This window comes from Entelurus aequoreus, linkage group LG11 (genome assembly GCF_033978785.1).
Source record: "Entelurus aequoreus isolate RoL-2023_Sb linkage group LG11, RoL_Eaeq_v1.1, whole genome shotgun sequence".
NCBI classification, from domain to species: Eukaryota; Metazoa; Chordata; class Actinopteri; order Syngnathiformes; family Syngnathidae; genus Entelurus; species Entelurus aequoreus.
In genome coordinates, this window is record NC_084741.1 from 57,150,621 (window position 1) to 57,168,171 (window position 17,551).

General features: G+C 38.3%; 1 protein-coding gene across 1 annotated transcript in view; it reads left to right on the forward strand.

The window, feature by feature from the left end:
• Positions 1–17,350, forward strand: part of emc2 (ER membrane protein complex subunit 2) — a 48,679-nt gene extending 31,329 nt beyond the window's left edge. Inside the window, exons 8-11 of the mRNA XM_062063588.1 lie at positions 5,431–5,512; positions 5,619–5,729; positions 8,315–8,419; positions 16,807–17,350. Coding sequence (XP_061919572.1) covers positions 5,431–5,512; positions 5,619–5,729; positions 8,315–8,419; positions 16,807–16,893 — 385 coding nt within the window. The 3' untranslated portion in view covers positions 16,894–17,350. The remainder of the gene's footprint in view (positions 1–5,430; positions 5,513–5,618; positions 5,730–8,314; positions 8,420–16,806) is intronic.
• Positions 17,351–17,551: the final 201 nt, after the last annotated feature.

Consider the following 17,551-nt stretch of genomic DNA (forward strand, 5'->3'; position numbering starts at 1 on the left):
AAAAGAGGACTCTAATGGCAACTGTGAATTGTATAAACTTCATGCTCAAGCAATACTTGAAAAAAATGGTAACCACTAGGGGTGTAGCGGTACGTGTATGTGTATTGAACCGTTTCGGTACGGGTGTTCCGGTTCGGGGGTTCCGGTTCGGTTTGGAGGTGTACGGAACGAGTTTCCACACGAACATATGAAGTAGCCGCCTAAGCTAAAGTTTTAACAAGCTGCTCTGCTCTCTGCCTCTGCCTCCTACACAGCACCCAGCATTGTCCCACCCACACAGCAATCTGATTGGTTACAACCATAGCGGTAACAGCCAATCAGCAGTGCGTATTCAGAGCGCATGTAGTTAGTGCTTCTGCGGTGGGGTTAGCAGATAGGTGTTTAGCAGGTGAGCATCAGGCAGCGGACTCTCCCCAAATTAAAATAAACACCTCCCAGTCAACTACTAGTAACATCACTATGAGCCTGTTGATGTTCTAGAAGCAAACTGCAGCTCAGCTCGCTCGCAGTCCTGGCTTGAGGTGAAGGCTAATTAGCTTTTAGCGTAACATTAGCTCATTTTGCGGTGTGTGTGAGTGTGTTAGCTCATTGTGTGTGTGTGTGTGTGTGTAATCATTAGTAATGTAGCAGCCTAGTTTTGAATGGCAGGGTCCCTGCTATCACATGTTGATAAAAAATATAACATTTAAATAATAAAAATCAACTAAAGGCTTCCCAAATGCTGTAATAAATTAAGCATGATGAGTTGACTTGAAACTGTTTAATGTTGCACTTTTTATATGTAGAAGAAAAGTTGTAATTTTATTTAATCTGACCAACAACTTGAGGCAGTTTAATGTTGATTAACGTGGGCAGAATTATTATAGTGTTCCCAATGTTAAAAGGATAAAGCCATTGTTTACAAATTTGGTAAATAAATAACCAAAACATTTATATTTTGTTGTTTTCTTACTGTACCGAAAATGAACCGAACCGTGACCTCTAAACTGAGGTACGTACCGAACCGAAATTTTTGTGTACCGTTACACCCTTAGCTGATATTGTATCCGATTGATATCGATATCGACCAACAATCAAGGTTGCAATATTGGTATCATGTTGGAAATGAAGGAGTTATATTTAACACCCCCATTCTTTACTATATAAAAATATTCCTGTGAAAACTGCATTAAAACAACAAAGCAGATGCTTGCCATAGGTTTATCACATAAGGAAAGTTTAATAGTACCTCCTACTTATTAGACTAAAAAAACGCTCTGCCCCCCTACTGACATATTTGTTACCAAGGTGAGTGTTTAGATAGATGCTAAGGTAGTATCTAAAATGTGTTTGTATGTGTGCTCATGCTAGCACTATAGTGTATTGGTTGCTCTAGTATGAAGGCAGTGGCGGCAGGAATGCACAGCACAGTGAGGGGGCAACTTATTGGGTATTTCATGCTTTTGTACGAGGGGTTTTATTGCTGTAGTAGCCAGAGGAAATCTAGTGGTAATCGGATTATCTCACAGTTTAATCTAACACTTCTAATATCACACTATTCACTCACACATCCCCTTTTTCATTGTTTTCTTTATTGTGATGTGAAAAAACCCTCCCTGATTCTCCACCTCCCCCTTCCGGAGAGCATAGTATTATCGTCACTTTTTTCCAGATGGAAAGAAAGAGTGCACTTGCTGTGAAATTCTCAGGAGAGGGTGGTGGCCCTTTTTTTCCCCGACTAGAAAAAACAGTCTAATGGAGATGTATGGAAGAGACATAAACTCTCCTCCCGCTACACTGTGGGACTTAAAAAAAAAAAAAAAGCACTGAGACTTTAGCAGGGTTACCAGTGTTTATAAAGTATAATAGTTTGCAACATTAGGAATTGGACAAGTAAATAACTATAGTATTTTCATCCCACACATCACACAATCTGTAGATTACCACTCAAGCTCTGATAATGAGAATGAGGCAAAATGGGCTGTTAACGACTTAAATCAAACTCCAATAGAGACTAAATATTAATTGTAAAGCATTGCTCTTATAGCAGCTTCACACTTGTTTTACCTGTGTTATTGCGTGAGCTTCAGAGCAGCCATGAAAAGTGGCGTGGGGACGGTTGAGTTAGATGGCTTAGAGAGAAATGAAGAGGTAAGAGTCTGGCCGTGTTTCAAGATCCTTGTTGGGGCTAATGGAACACACTGTTGCAGGCCAGGGCCACTGCACGAGCACATCTGAAAGTCTTTATGTAGAGGAAGTGGTAATTGTAAGCAGCCCCCAACTTTCTGAGTCCTCAGATCTCCCTCTTTGCGCAACCCCCACCCCTGTTTATTTCTTTCATTCTCTTTCCCCACCTTTCTTTCCCTCCTATGCTGTTAATCTTTCAGCCAGTTGCTATGGCAGGCTTTAAATAGACTTTTTCATGTTGTGGCAGTTAAAGCGGTGCAGTGCAACCTGGAAATTGTTAGACAATTAGACATTTCTATTTTTACTATTTTCAACTGGAAATATTTTTCAAAATCCAAGCAAACCTGAGGTCCACCAGTGCTGAGCAACATACAGTGTTTAGAGATTGGCACTTCAAGATTAAGGCTATGTCTACACAAACATGAATCATTTTAATAACATGAGTGTGTGAGTGTGAATGTTGTCGGTTTATCTGTGTTGGCCCTGCGATGAGGTGTACCCCGCCTTCCGCCCGAATGCAGCTGGGATAGGCTCCAGCACCCCCGTGACCCCGAGAGGGACAAGCGGTAGAAAATGGATGGATGTTTTCCCCACTCAGGTGTTAAGAAAATCTCCACAACAGTGACATTAAAAACAACCTCTGTCCACAAATAAACACATTCACTGCCTGCCATGTGCATTTTGGCTCAACATAATTCTGAAAAGGCAGCCATTCTAATGCTTCTGGTCATCATATAGTCAATACAATGACATATACAATATTTTTTAAAACCATCACTCACTTACCAAAAGCCCAGAAGATGTTTTTTTTTTTTAATTTATTTAATCCACCCCTGCTTGTTATATGTAGCATAACCGCACAAAATCCAATACAATTTGGCTCAAAGAAAACATGAAACAGGCAAGGAGACGTTTCGAATGAGACCATTTTGAACTTAAAGAATTGGGTACCTTAAGAATGCATGCTTATAATTAATCGACTGATTGTACACAGAAGCTGTTGTTGGTTATTGTTGTACAGTACCTGTGTACCATGATTTATTGTGTTGGTATATGAGTTTATAAATGTGTTGGTCTTGTCCAGGGCAAGTGAAAGAAACAAACTTAAAGTTAGGGAGTCAGCATTAGTCACTGCAGTCTGCTGAGAAGTGATGTCATCCAAGTATCAGCACAGTGTCCCAACTGGTACTTTAGTGCTGACCTCAGAAAGGTAGTTAACTATACATTTGAGACTAAACATACAGTATGTTTGTGCCTCAGTGAATACCTTGTAACTTGTAAATACCGCACCACTGTCATCTGTGAATAGTAAGGGTGTCAAAAGATTAAAATATTTAATCGTGATTAATCACATTTTGTTTATAGTTAAATCAAAATTAATCTCAATCGCAGATGGGTACAATTTTTCATCATTAATAAGTGTACCCTAGACAGATCATTTTCAGGGGGGTGGCCTCATATTGCTGCATGACAATATTTTAACCTTCTCTATTAATTAATAACATGTCATATTTAGCCTGCTAATCATTATGTAATTAAGGACTCGACCAGAACATGTTATAAAATAATTTACACAATATTTCAACCAGCCAGACAAATACCCCCCCCCCCCCCCCCCCCCCCCATATTCCTAAACTGATGTACTAGCATCTCTTTAGGTGCAAATATCACACAATAATAATACAAAACCTCTCTGACAAAGCATGATCGTAATGTAAGACATTTTTATTTTTTTATGTCAGGGTTTCCCCTAAATTGCCAAAATACCTGTGGGGGTGTTGTTAGGGGTGTGGTCGATATGACGTCATGATTTACTATAATTCATATATTCTTTAAAAAGGGATGTGAGTATACATTTAAAACAAATGTGTTAAGTATATTATTAACATATATATTTTTCTTACATAATATTGTTTTCTTCAATTTTTAAATTGTTGCTGCTTATCTGTACATTGTACTTTGTTGAGAATTTATTTTTTTTTTTTTTAGAGATTTCTCCAATCTTTTTAGTCACTTTTTCTGTAATAAAAACAACTGGCAACAAATCTAGTATCTATTTCTGGTGTTACTGGCAACTGTACTCGTGTTTAGAGACTGTTTAGATTCTGTCGCGCCATATCCGTGACAGAAAGCACACTTGCTTCACGTTGCTGGGAGCCTTTCTCTCATTAAAACCCGCCAGTATCATCTTAAATTGTGAAGATCGCTGTCCGTGGGTATATCTCGAATATATTAAAGTACATCCACAGTGCAGACACGCCTCCGCTTCAGACAAGCCTGTGCATATGGCTGGTGTTAATGTGTATGTTAGTGTGTTATGGTGGTAATTTTTCCCATGAACAAGTGTTGTGTGTCTAGGATTGAAACATGGAGATAAATGTGTGTGCACAGAGGAAATACTTGCTGGAATTGGGCCTGATGTTGGCATAAAATTGGCCATAAAAGCTAAAAAGAGCATCAGACTTTGTGTTTTTTCTTCTGGACGCTACACTACATTCTATTACTCTTTTTTGTTAGGTGTGGCGGCTAATATGAAGCCCGTACATTAAGGAGAAACCCTAAATGTAGTTAAACCGGATGTATAGTGTAGCACTTATGTTTTGAAGGCGGAAAATTGTGTGATTGGTTTGAAAAAGTGTCTTGACATGTTTTGATGTTGGATCGACTGTTCACAACAAAAAAAAAAAGTCTACTTTTGACATCCTGCCGAGCGTCTTTCATTTCTGTTGAGCTTTTATGTCAGCAGTCACAGTAACAATCTAAATGTTATGTTATCACTGCACCTTAACCGCAATCTGAACACGGAAATGAAGCACCACCCACCTCTACAACGACACGCGCCTGCAGGGATGTCGCCTCTTTTCACAGCGAAAAATAGTCCTTTCTTTTCGGGAGAAAAACTTGCTATGGTTTTGAACCTGATATTTCCATAATGTTCCCTTTTCTTTATCCATTTCTGCTTGCTTGTGGCTCATCAATAGCAAGTGAACTGCAGCCAAGTTCCCCCAGCTACTGCACGGCAGAAGAGTACAAAAGGAAGTGTTTGCGTTAATCGGTCGTTAAAAAAATTAGTGCCGTTATTGAAATGTATAGTTATCACGTTATTATCGCGTTAACTTTTACAGCCCTAATGAATAAATATGTGTGTAAAGATAACTTTGCTCGCTGTCATCCTTGTTCTCCATTTCTTTATAGGTCACAAACCTAACAATAACAAACCCACACCTGTGTTAATTTTGACTGTTTTTGTTCTGATTTTCACAGCTATGGAAAAGCTGCATTTTGTCTTGAGGAGCTGATGATGACCAATCCTCACAATCACTTGTATTGTGAGCAGTATGCTGAGGTATGTATCCATTTGTTCATGTGTCTCCTTTCCCAACATTACCGGTACTTACTAGTATTACACATACATACAGATTATTGGCTATGTATAACTATTCCTCACACAGGTGAAGTACACTCAGGGAGGGCTGGAAAACTTGGAGCTGTCCAGAAAATATTTTGCTCAGGCTCTCCGACTGAACAACAGAAACATGAGAGCACTGTTTGGTCTCTACATGGTGAGTACTGCTTTAAAGGCCTACTGAAATGAAATTGTTTTATTTAAACGGGGATAGCAGATCCATTCTATGTGTCATACTTGATCATTTCGTGATATTGCCATATTTTTGCTGAAAGGATTTAGTAGAGAACATCAACGATAAAGTTTGCAACTTTTGGTCGCTGATTAAAAAAAAGCCTTGCTGTACCGGAAGTAGCGTGACGTCACAGGTTGAAAGCGTCCTCACATTTCCCCATTGTTTACACCAGCAGCGAGAGCGATTCGGACTGAGAAAGCGACGATTACCCCATTAATTTGAGCCAGGATGAAAGATTCGTGGATGAGGAATGTCAGAGTGAAGGACTAGAGTGCAGTGCAGGACGCATCTTTTTTCGCTCTGACCGTAACTTAGGTACAAGCTGGCTCATTGGATTCAACACTCTCTCCTTTTTCTATTGTGGATCACGGATTTGTATTTTAAACCACCTCGGATACTATATACTCTTGAAAATGAGAGTCGAGAACGCGAAATGGACATTCACAGTGACTTTTATCTCCACGACAATACATCGGCGACGCACTTTAGCTACGGAGCTAACGTGATAGCATCGGGCTTAATTGCTGATAGAAACAAAAGAAATAAACCCCTGACTGGAAGGATAGACAGAAAATCAACAATACTATTAAACCATGGACCTGTAACTACACGGTTAATGCTTTCCAGCCTGGCGAAGCTTAACAATGCTGTTGCTACCGACGCCATTGAAGCTAACTTAGCAACGGGACCTCACAGAGCTATGCTAAAAACATTAGCTATCCACCTATGCCAGCCAGCCCTCATCTGCTCATCAACACCCGTGCTCACCTGCGTCCCAGCAATCGACGGAGCGACGAAGGACTTCACCCGATCATCAATGCGGTCGACGGCTAGGGTCGGATAGCGCGTCTGCTATCCAAGTCAAAGTCCTCCTGGTTGTGTTGCTGCAGCCAACCGCTAATACACCGATCCCACCTACAGCTTTCTTCTTTGCAGTCTTCATTGTTCATTAAACAAATTGCAAAAGATTCACCAACACAGATGTCCAAAATACTGTGGAATTTTGCGATGAAAACTGAGCTTTTTGTATTGGATACAATGTGTCCGAATACTTCCGTATCAACGATTGACGTCACGCGCATACGTCATCATACATAGACGTTTTCAACCGGAAGTTAAGCGGGAAATTTAAAATTGCACTTTATAAGTTAACCCGGCCATATTGGCATGTGTTGCAATGTTAAGATTTCATCATTGATATATAAACTATCAGACTGCGTAGTCGGTAGTAGTGGGTTTCAATAGGCCTTTAAAAGATGAGCAATTGGTGGAGAAAGCAAGAGAGAAGAAACATAAATATGCATTTATATGGTTTGTCATTGTTGAGGCTGGCCACCAAGTGTGCCAAGTCCACAACAAGGTACAGTTGTGTGTTCAAGTGTATTTAGGGTAGACAGAGTGGCTGTCAGACAGGTCAAATCATTGCTGACTCAGATGGTGAACCCACACATTGGAAAGTTTTCCCCACTAGAGCTCTTTATTTAAGTAATAATACCCCTTTGCTGGGACCATTTTTATGATGATGACTTGAAAAATAAAGTAGTAACAAAGCGAAAAAGAGTGCTAGCATCTAGCTAGCATTTTGTCCCAAGCAAACGATCCAACCAGGTGCCACTGTGATTGTGGTCTTGGCTAAACAGCACTCTCATAAATTCATTTGTTGAAACTGGATTGTGTTTGCTATAGTCCATGCATCATGTGTAAGTGAGACCTGACATAAGAACACAAACGAAAGAGTGCTTGGATTTAAGGTGCAGAGAAGAAGCAGGTCTAACAGAAAGCTCTTGTTTCCTTTTTGCGGCACTGGAATTTTTCATACAATCTAAACACTTTAAAACAGCAAACCCTCTGAAACTGTTCTGGAGGGTAAGTATGCAGTGAGTATAAAAGGAAAAAATTAGGATCAGATGGAAACATTTGCTTCCGTTAACATTTACATTTGCCTGGCAACATAGCAGACCTTGATGATTCCTTCATCATTTGGCACCACTTAAGACGTCACGTTAATCAATATTTTAGGCAAATTATCAGCTGATGATCTGTTTGATACTGTTGCATGTTTTGTCAGCTTGCGTTGTTGGTGCACAGCTTGACAGGTGCAAGAAGGTCAGTGAAAGTGCAGGGAACTTTCACAAGTTTTCACCAACTTAGACAATTCCACAAACTGGCAGCACTGACCACAGTTGGGCTGCGGGTAAGTTATTTACAACACGTGTGGGGATTCCCCTCTAGTATAGTGCACTTTGTCATACAGGGATAGCCTGTCTCTGTTGACGTAATCTAAATAGAGGTTTCGCTTGAGTTAGAAAAAGACGAATGAAGGAATCCTTACTAAAAATACAGAAGCCAAACTATTTGAACATAATTTAAATGAGGTCAGGTTGACTGTGTCGTTAAGATGTCTAAATTATTTTGACAGTGTATACTATTTAGTACACATGTATTAGTCTTTTGACCACATTTTAATAGAACAAAGCATCCCTTCTCTTTTGTGCTTTTTCATCAAGTCTGCAAGTCATATTGCCGCAAGCCCAAAGGTTAGTGCCAAAGTGAAGAAGGACAACATAAAGTATGCTGCTTGGGCTGCCACTCAGATAAACCGAGCATATAAGGTGAGTGGTATCAAGTATTTTTATTGTATTTTAATTGTTGATTACGTCACTCATGTTGATTTTGTCCAATTGAGATATCTCCAGTTATGTCTGGTACTAAAAGTATTGTTTTTCTTACATCACCACCACCACTACCAAATATATTTGAGTCTTTTTTTGTTGCTGGCTTTAAAGGCCTACTGAAATTATTTTTTTTTATTTAAACGGGAATAGCAGATCCATTCTATGTGTCATACTTGATCATTTCGCGATATTGCCATATTTTTGCTGAAAGGATTTAGTAGAGAAAATCGACGATAAAGTTCGCAACTTTTGCTCGCTGATAAAAAAAAGCCTTGCCTGTACCGGAAGTAGCGTGACGTCACAGGAGCTAGTATTCCTCACAATTCCCCATTGTTTACAATGGAGCGAGAGAGATTCGGACCGAGAAAGTGATGATTACAGAGTCTCATAATTTGCCAATAAAACGGAATTCGTTGATAAACGCATATTATAATCTGGGAAATTGTCATAAATGTAAGTGAAATGTTGTCATTGTGAGGAGAAGAAACATTTGTTTGGGAAAATAATGGGTCCGGTAACGCTCATTCATCCACGACACACTCAGCCGCCCCATCCTTATAAACAATAAATGTCAAGACGGTCATTTGAAACCGCAAATAAACTACGAAGCTAAAGCTAACAAGAACAATTTATACACCCACAACACATCTCATCTGCTTGTGTTGTTGTAACGGCATCATCGATGTAACATCAATGATCAAACAGTGGCCGCAACTTGGGAGGCACTCTCTTGTGTTAAGTGAGTCACCGCTTTACTCGTCAAGCTGAGAACAACAGTACAGCACCCCTTAACAGTAATGGCGTGGTGCGCCACATCCGGTCTGACTGCGCTAACAAAATAAAAGTTTCAAAAGAGTACCTTGCACAAGCATAATGCACTCATTGATACATTTACAAAATGATTATGCATTGATTTAAAATACTGGTCAAAATTGTCAAACGATGTATTGTACTAATAAATGTGAGGATTTTTGCATTAAATTAACACACATTTTATCTAATTTTATTTTACACAAAAAGCACACATTTAATGGTGGTAAAATAATTGTAAAAGGTAAACAAATGAATTAAAAATAATCAAAACAGAAAAACTAAATTTTGTTTTTTATATTTATATTGTTCCATCCATCCATTTTCTACCGCTTGTCCCTTTCAGGGTTATTTAAATTTCTTATTGCTATTAATATTATTTTATTTGTTATGGTTTATCAGTTACCAATTTATATCCAGTGTTTCTAACTATATTAAAAGTTTTAATGTTTTCAAATTAATAATTGTGTAATTAATCGTGATTCAAATATCAATCAAAAATAATCGGGATTATTGTTTTTGCCATAATCATCTAGCCCTAACCTACCTAATAATAATAATAATAATAATAATAATAATAATAATGCCTGGGATTTATATAGCGCTTTTCTAAGTACCCAAAGTCGCTTTACATGTTAAAAACCCATCATTCATTCACACCTGGTGGTGGTAAGCTACTTTCGTAGCCACAGCTGCCCTGGGGTAGACTGACGGAAGCGTGGCTGCCAATTTGCGCCTACGGCCCCTCCGACCACCACCTATCATTCATTCAACATTCATTCACCGGTGTGAGCGGCACCGGGGGGCAAGGGTGAAGTGTCCTGCCCAAGGACACAACGGCATGGTAAGAGGCGGCGAGCGAACCTGCAACCCTCAGGTTTCTGACACGGGCGCTCTACCCACTACGCCATGCCGCCCCATATAGAGCTTACTGGTACATAAGCAGCACCCACACAATTTTAGAAAAAAAAATGTTTTCCATATATTAGTCACAGATATATATGTTGCAAAATATGTTATTTGCACATGAATATGTTTAAGTGTTTTATTTACATACCTTAATTGTGTCTGTACCACGGCAATAAAACGGCTGATCAAACAAAACAAAAGTCATCGTTATCGACCCTCTAGCTGCGGAAGCTAGCTCTCCAATCAGCTAAACAGACTCAATAAGTCCACAGTGACGTTTTGGTGAATTTACAAAACTGGAACAATACAGACAGAATGCCATTGTAAGTAATAATACTAACACAAGCACTCGTAAACGTTTTAGCCTATTAGCTAATGCTAACGACGCTCACTTGATTTACAATAGCACGTACAGATATGCATAAAAGCACTCCAACAAACATCACACATGGGACTGTTTAGTAAACAGTTTTAGTTATTTTGTCAAACTTAAACGTTGCTTTGAGTGATGAATGAAGAATCTATACGAGTAGAAACGCTATGGACTGCTAGAAGATGGAACGGCACTTATACTTCCGGTTGAAAGCTCTGAACAGAAGGGCACTGCAGATCCTGCAGTGAGCAAACTCGTCCAAAAGAAGGCGCCATAGCAAAAACCATAGCACACCTTTTTTAGTGTCTTTGCTTGTTTTTTTTCATATTTGCTTTATGGCCTTCAGCAAAGAAAAATCTATAATTTAGCTGCACTGTTTTGTAATCCGCAGGGTTCAAAGCGTAAATTAAAAGTAGTAGCTCATAATCTGGAAGTTACTGTAAATGGAATATTTTTTGACCACAAATGGGGAACAAATGTCCGGCCGGGCTGGAGGCGTTGACAGTCACACAAAAACTCAACAATACATTTAATTTAATTTAATTAGTCAGGTTTAAAGTTTTGAGTGTGCACTTGGAAGTCACAGAAAGAAGCATAGCAGGTGAATTTGAATTACAAGTGTAAACATTGTCCCCATGTGATAGGTACCAGTGTGATCTTTCTCTCAAAAATGTGCACAATCAACTTAATTATTTACTTACACTACCGTTCAAAAGTTTGGGGTCACCCAAACAATTTTGTGGAATAGCCTTCATTTCTAAGAACAAGAATAGACTGTCGAGTTTCAGATGAAAGTTCTCTTTTTCTGGCCATTTTGAGTGTGTAATTGACCCCACAAATTTGATGCTCCAGAAACTCAATCTGCTCAAAGGAAGGTCAGTTTTGTAGCTTCTGTAACGAGCTGAACTGTTTTCAGATGTGTGAACATGATTGCACAAGGGTTTTCTAATCATCAATTAGCCTTCTGAGCCAATGAGCAAACACATTGTACCATTAGAACACTGGAGTGATAGTTGCTGGAAATGGGCCTCTATACACCTATGTAGATATTGCACCAAAAACCAGACATTTGCAGCTAGAATAGTCAGTTACCACTTTAGCAATGTATAGAGTGTATTTCTTTAAAGTTAAGACTAGTTTAAGGTCATCTTCATTGATAAGTACAGTGCTTTTCCTTAAAAAATAAGGACATTTCAATGTGACCTCAAACTTTTGAACGGTAGTGTAGGTTTTGTTGGCTGACATATTTTTGCGGATGAAAAGCATTATAATAGTTTTTGTTTCCAAAAATGTGTGGATGCTGGCAGTTTCACAAGCACCTTATTTTTACATAACAGAATATACCCACTGTTGAAATAAATAACAGAAAATAATGTCCTGGAAAAGTGTTTTCCATCTTTTTTGGGGGGGTTTTCGGTAGAGATTTTGAGATATAAATATACAAAATGTAGCTTTTTAATTAAAAGCAGAATGTGTTATATAATTGATGTTACTGCAGCAAGTACACACATGATTACTGAAGGCATGATCTACAATATGCAAAGATTTTTGAGAAATGGCAAATAAAAAAAACGAAAAAAAAAAACACTTTTTGACCTTGGTCAATTTCACCATTTTCTTCAAGGAAGATTATTTGAGAGGTGTTTTTGTTCACAATGGGTTTTGTTTACATTCCCAGTGCCTTATTAGCACAGCTGCTATTTTTACAGTAGGTGCTTGCAATTCCTGCCTCACACGTGTAGTTTAGGACGTATGTGTGTCTTTTTTTTTTTTTTATAGCTGTGTCAGACAACTTAAATGACAAGGTGTAAGGTTGCCATCTTTATTTTTTTCCTCCTCACCTCCCATTAAAAGACTTCAGAGCTCTTTAAAGGGAGCAATGGTGAGGGCCTCTGTTAGACAGCTGCAGGCTGCTGTGAGTTTATGCCGCTGATTGATGGCTTCTTTAAAGCAATGTGTCAGTCGTCCACATTTATTATGCCTTGGTACCTGGTGATTGACATACCTATGCGTGAGGAAAAGGTGGGCAGGTGAGTGCACGTGGGAGTGGACGTCAGCAAGAGGTCATGTTGGCGAGAGCCCATTTATTAAAAGGAACAAAGTAATTAGGTGGGGTCAGTTGACGCGTTAAAGACCGAGAGACACGGTCTTGTAGATGCAAAAATGGCACAGTCAGGGCTTGCCCCCGCCTTGCTCTATCGCTTACATTTTTTCTATAAATGGGCTGTATGATTAATCACATTTGCGATAATATGATAAAATACAACTTTCTAATCGCAATGAGTACGCATTTTGGTCACAGGAAATAGTAAGTCGAGTATGTGGCATGGGGAAAACCACAATAACTGTGTTCATTGCAAAAAATCTGGTGCCTGTCAGCATGGTGACCAAGACTGGCTTTACAGCATTGATAAATACCTAGATTATGGTACAGTATACCCTCCCATTCATGCTCTAGTCAGAATGCTATACTGTACAAAAGTGCAAATTAGTTAAATGGGGCTTAAACTATTGGCATGCATGCTTTGATTTGCTGTATGCTGGCTCCCTACTGGGCTGAGGCTTCAAATTGTGTGGCAAGTAATCCAGAAAGCATTTATGTGAAGCTTGTATCAAGGCTTGTTTGTATCCATGAGGTGAAATGACATCATCAATGACGTTCAAAGCCTCATGTCTGCCCATTTAATAGTTCCTCATCTGGCAAACAGCTTTATTCAAATTAAAGATGCTCTGATATCTGCTACTTTGGTTCGTTTTAATTCCTGAACGGTTGTGAGCGGTTGGGGTTATTTGATTTGGAACAAATATTATAATACAATTATTACAAAATGTACTAGTTATTATGTGCAGAAGTAATGCAGTACCAGTAGTCATCAGTTCAACGAAACAATGCTTTACATACATGTATTACTAAAAATTTAGTTTTTTTGTTTTGTTTTACTAATAGCGGTGGTTTAGCTCAGGTTGTAGGTTTGAAGCCACAGTGGGCAAAATAAATATATGATCCTCAGCTGTTTTTGTAAGTTCACTCCCTTACACAATTTGAACATTCCAGAATTGCCAAGATATGGTTATTGTAACAGACAGTTTACATTATAAATATCCATAAAATATTTGATGCCAAAGAGCTAAATGTTTGTCCTATCTGACCACATTGCATTCTCCCAAGCCCTGTCTTGACCCATTAAGGTATCATTGTGTTATACTGTGTTATAAGCTTCATTTAATGATAATACTAATAATGCATTTTTTTATTTTTATTTACATTCTGTAATGTATGAAAATTCTGGACTGTTGATATCATACATGTTTATTACTTTGACTGAATTTTGCTGGCCCAGCATTTAAATCAAACCCACATATTTGTATATAATGAGCAGTTAAATGAAATTGTCAGTAAGCATTTTGATTGATTAGAACAAATAGGATTACAAGTTAAAATAAAAACCCAATAAACTCTATGTATAAATATCAAACCGCCATATTGGGGGGGAAAATATTGCAATTACATTATTTTCCTAAATCGTTCAACGCTACTGATGAGGTCCTCTGTCATGGACCATGAGCTCCCAATGCGTCATGATTCTATAATAAGATGCTCTCAATAGATGGCTTGTCTGCTCTGACTGTTGAACAGAGCAGAAGTTAATATGGTGGTCATGCCTCAGGTTGAAGATATAATTGACTACGAACCCAGGGTAATGGCGTATTAGGCAGCAAGGCGATGAAATGCAATGATCATTATAGCTACACACCATAAATCCAGCTTGATGAGTCACAGTCACTATGTTTACATGCCCTAAAACAGTTGGATTTTCGAAATAGTTGGGTCTCTTAATTGTTCATACTTCTTTAAAGACCCAGTGAAGTATCTCGTAGTGTTTACAATACCGTAATACTTTATTTGATCAAAATACAACTTAGATACTTTAAAGTAAAAGTAAAGTTTTTCTTATTGAGTGGATGAAATATATTTTAATGGATCGCTTTAACTATTTAAAAACAAACTTTCTGCTACCAAATAAGGTATTTTTAATACATTTATGTCAGTGACGTCTGAGAGAATTCCATTCTGAATTCACCAAATAAAGTTTTATTATACGGGCAATTGTACCTTATGTGGATATTCTTTTCACTCACTGAAATATAGCCTCACACACATACACAGAATGTCGTAACAAACGCGCTGCAACCCTACATTTCAAAAAGAGAGGAAATCAAAAGTAGTGAACAGAAGAAAAACATGATCAATAAATACTGTGATAATGTCGGACAAGCAGAAATGCACAAAGCTATGTTAACAGTGGAAGTCTACTGCTTCTTTAGCACCTGCAATGAATGAACTCGTCCAAAAGATGGTGCCATAGCACAGATAATAACACACCTTTCTATTATGTTCGGTTCTGCGCATGTCAAAGTAAAGTATTCCGATTTAAGGTGCGATGCATGAAAATGCACGTCATAATCGGATAATTTTTTTCAGGTTCCATGTACACAGTAACATTGTAATCCGAATGACGATCAGATTAAATAAATGTTGTCAATGTACATGTGGCTATTTAATCCTATAAGACCAGACCAAAACATCTGATGTTTCACTCGGTAGTGCATAAGCTCATAACTAGCGAGCCACAACATTTTTTTTTTCAACCATGGGAACAGATGATACTTTGCGAATCAGTACTGTATGAGTGTAGCATTGATAATCCACATCATAATGAAGAAGACATTAAGTTTAACGCCAGCCATGGGTGTTAAAGTAATTTCTAAACGGCTAACATTCATCCAAAAGAATATGGAGAAGCTGCTGATGGTGTGTTTGACAGGTAAGCCGCTCGAAAGAGAAGTCGACTCTCCAAAGTAAATGCTGTACATTAATATTATTACATTATTTCATACAACTTCTGTAATTGGTTGTTGTCGTATTGTATTGTAATACAATATTTTCAAAAAGTCTTTTTTTCCACATTAGAATCATGCCCAGCATAGATTAAATAGATTGCAATTGATTTCAATAGAGATTGGTTGTTTTGAAAGCCAATCAAACTCATAACCTGAGGTCCCACTGTACATGCAAGAGGGATCGGGTTTCCAATTGAGTCAAACATGATCTGATCAAATTGTTTACATGCATTTTAAAAAGATGGTTTTAACCAAATTCAAAGGGTACTGATGAATTGATAAGCTCATGTAGATTGTGTTTAGGTACCGGTACTCACAAGATTTATTTGTATTTTTTTCAGTTTCAAAATGAGTGTTTGTGTTGAAACAAATGTATAGTCTTTCCGAGGAACTTCGTCTCTCACCTGGGAAGGTGGGCAGAATGTGCTCCCTTGTTCAGGAGCACAGTTTGATCGTCATTTAATCTCCTTCTTAAATGATCTGCTATTCATCTTTTTGAAACATTGTACAGTACTTTTTTTGAAGATTTCTTGGAAAGAATTCCCAAAAATAATTTGCTTGTACAGTTTAATTTTGGTACAAAAACTGTGGTTCAGAAGTTACTCTTAATTGTGGTGTAACTTTCTTGGTGCACCCTTAAGATTTAAATTCAAATTGAACTCATGGGGTTATGGTGTGTTTAATAGAACGATGTGTCCAAATAGACTAGAAATATGAGCACAAACTCCATTTCATCACCACTTTGCTAACTTTCTTGTTTTTGCCTGTATAGTCATTCATTAAGATGTGTGTGACTCATAATAGTTGCCATTTGTCTTAATTGGGCTGGCCCTTTTGTTCTGTCCCTAGGTTAAGGAAGTTTGAGATTATCATTTGATATTTTTTAAGGCTATGCCGCAGTCTTCTGCAAAGTATAATTGGGTCTAGTGTGCTAATATGTCCATATGTGTCTGTTTTGGGATTATAATCTGCGGCATTTCCTGTTAAGCCTATCCATGAGCAGAAATCAGTGTTCTGTGCTTGAGGTCACGGAAGAGAACTGATCCTGCCTAAAAGCTCACACACGCAGAACTAAAATAAAATAGCATTAATGCAACAGTTAACAGTGTGACTGCTAATCAGCTCTGATGTGTCTTACTTTGTGCCTTTTACCAATATAGTAAAATGTGTATGCTGTTTTGATGGTGTGTTAATTAGGTTATCATGGTTGTTTGCTTGTTTTAATAGGTAAATCATATTTATTGATTTATTTGGCGAGAGAGAGAATTGTACTGATGTTACTCTTTCCCTGCCCTTCTTTCTTTCTTATTGGTTCTCTCACACCATGCAGCTGGCTGGCCGTGGTACCAAGGAGAACAAATGCTCCTTGAAGGCAGTGGAGGAGATGCTGGAATCCATGCAGATAACCATGTCCTAGATGCCCTCCAGCCATACGTTCCTCCCTTTTCATGTTGGCGACCACACACTCTTGAATCCATATGGCAGCTCACATAGCCCAATGACCTAAAGCAAAACTTTAATATATTTTAGATTTTTTGTCTTCTTTCAAGTTTCTGGTTGGTATTTGACTGAAATTAATATGGACAATGGGAGACCACCACACACACACACACACACACACACACACACACACACACACACACACACACACACACACACACACACACACACACACACACACACACTTGTATATTTAGGGCCAACTTCCAAGTTGTTTAACACTGTCTTAACCTTTCCCGGTGACACCAATGCAACCAGTAAAGATGGCAAGCTGTACAGATAATGGTATTTATACAGACTACCCTGATGGAAAAACTTGCCTTTCAGTCAAGCTTGTTAAAATGTCTTAATAAAAACTGAACTCATTACATTTCTCTTTGGGTGTTTGCATTTGAGTTATTGTGGTTTTTGGTCTGGTTCCATTTTTTGAAAAAGTTCCAAGGGTTAGGCTTATTGATATTTAACCTATCCTGCTATCCTGGATCAGGATTGGAAATATTGTTTAAACAGGCCACTGATTCCAAAATTCTTTCTTTCAATTATCCCAGACAGCAGCTGAATCAACTTGAGCACAC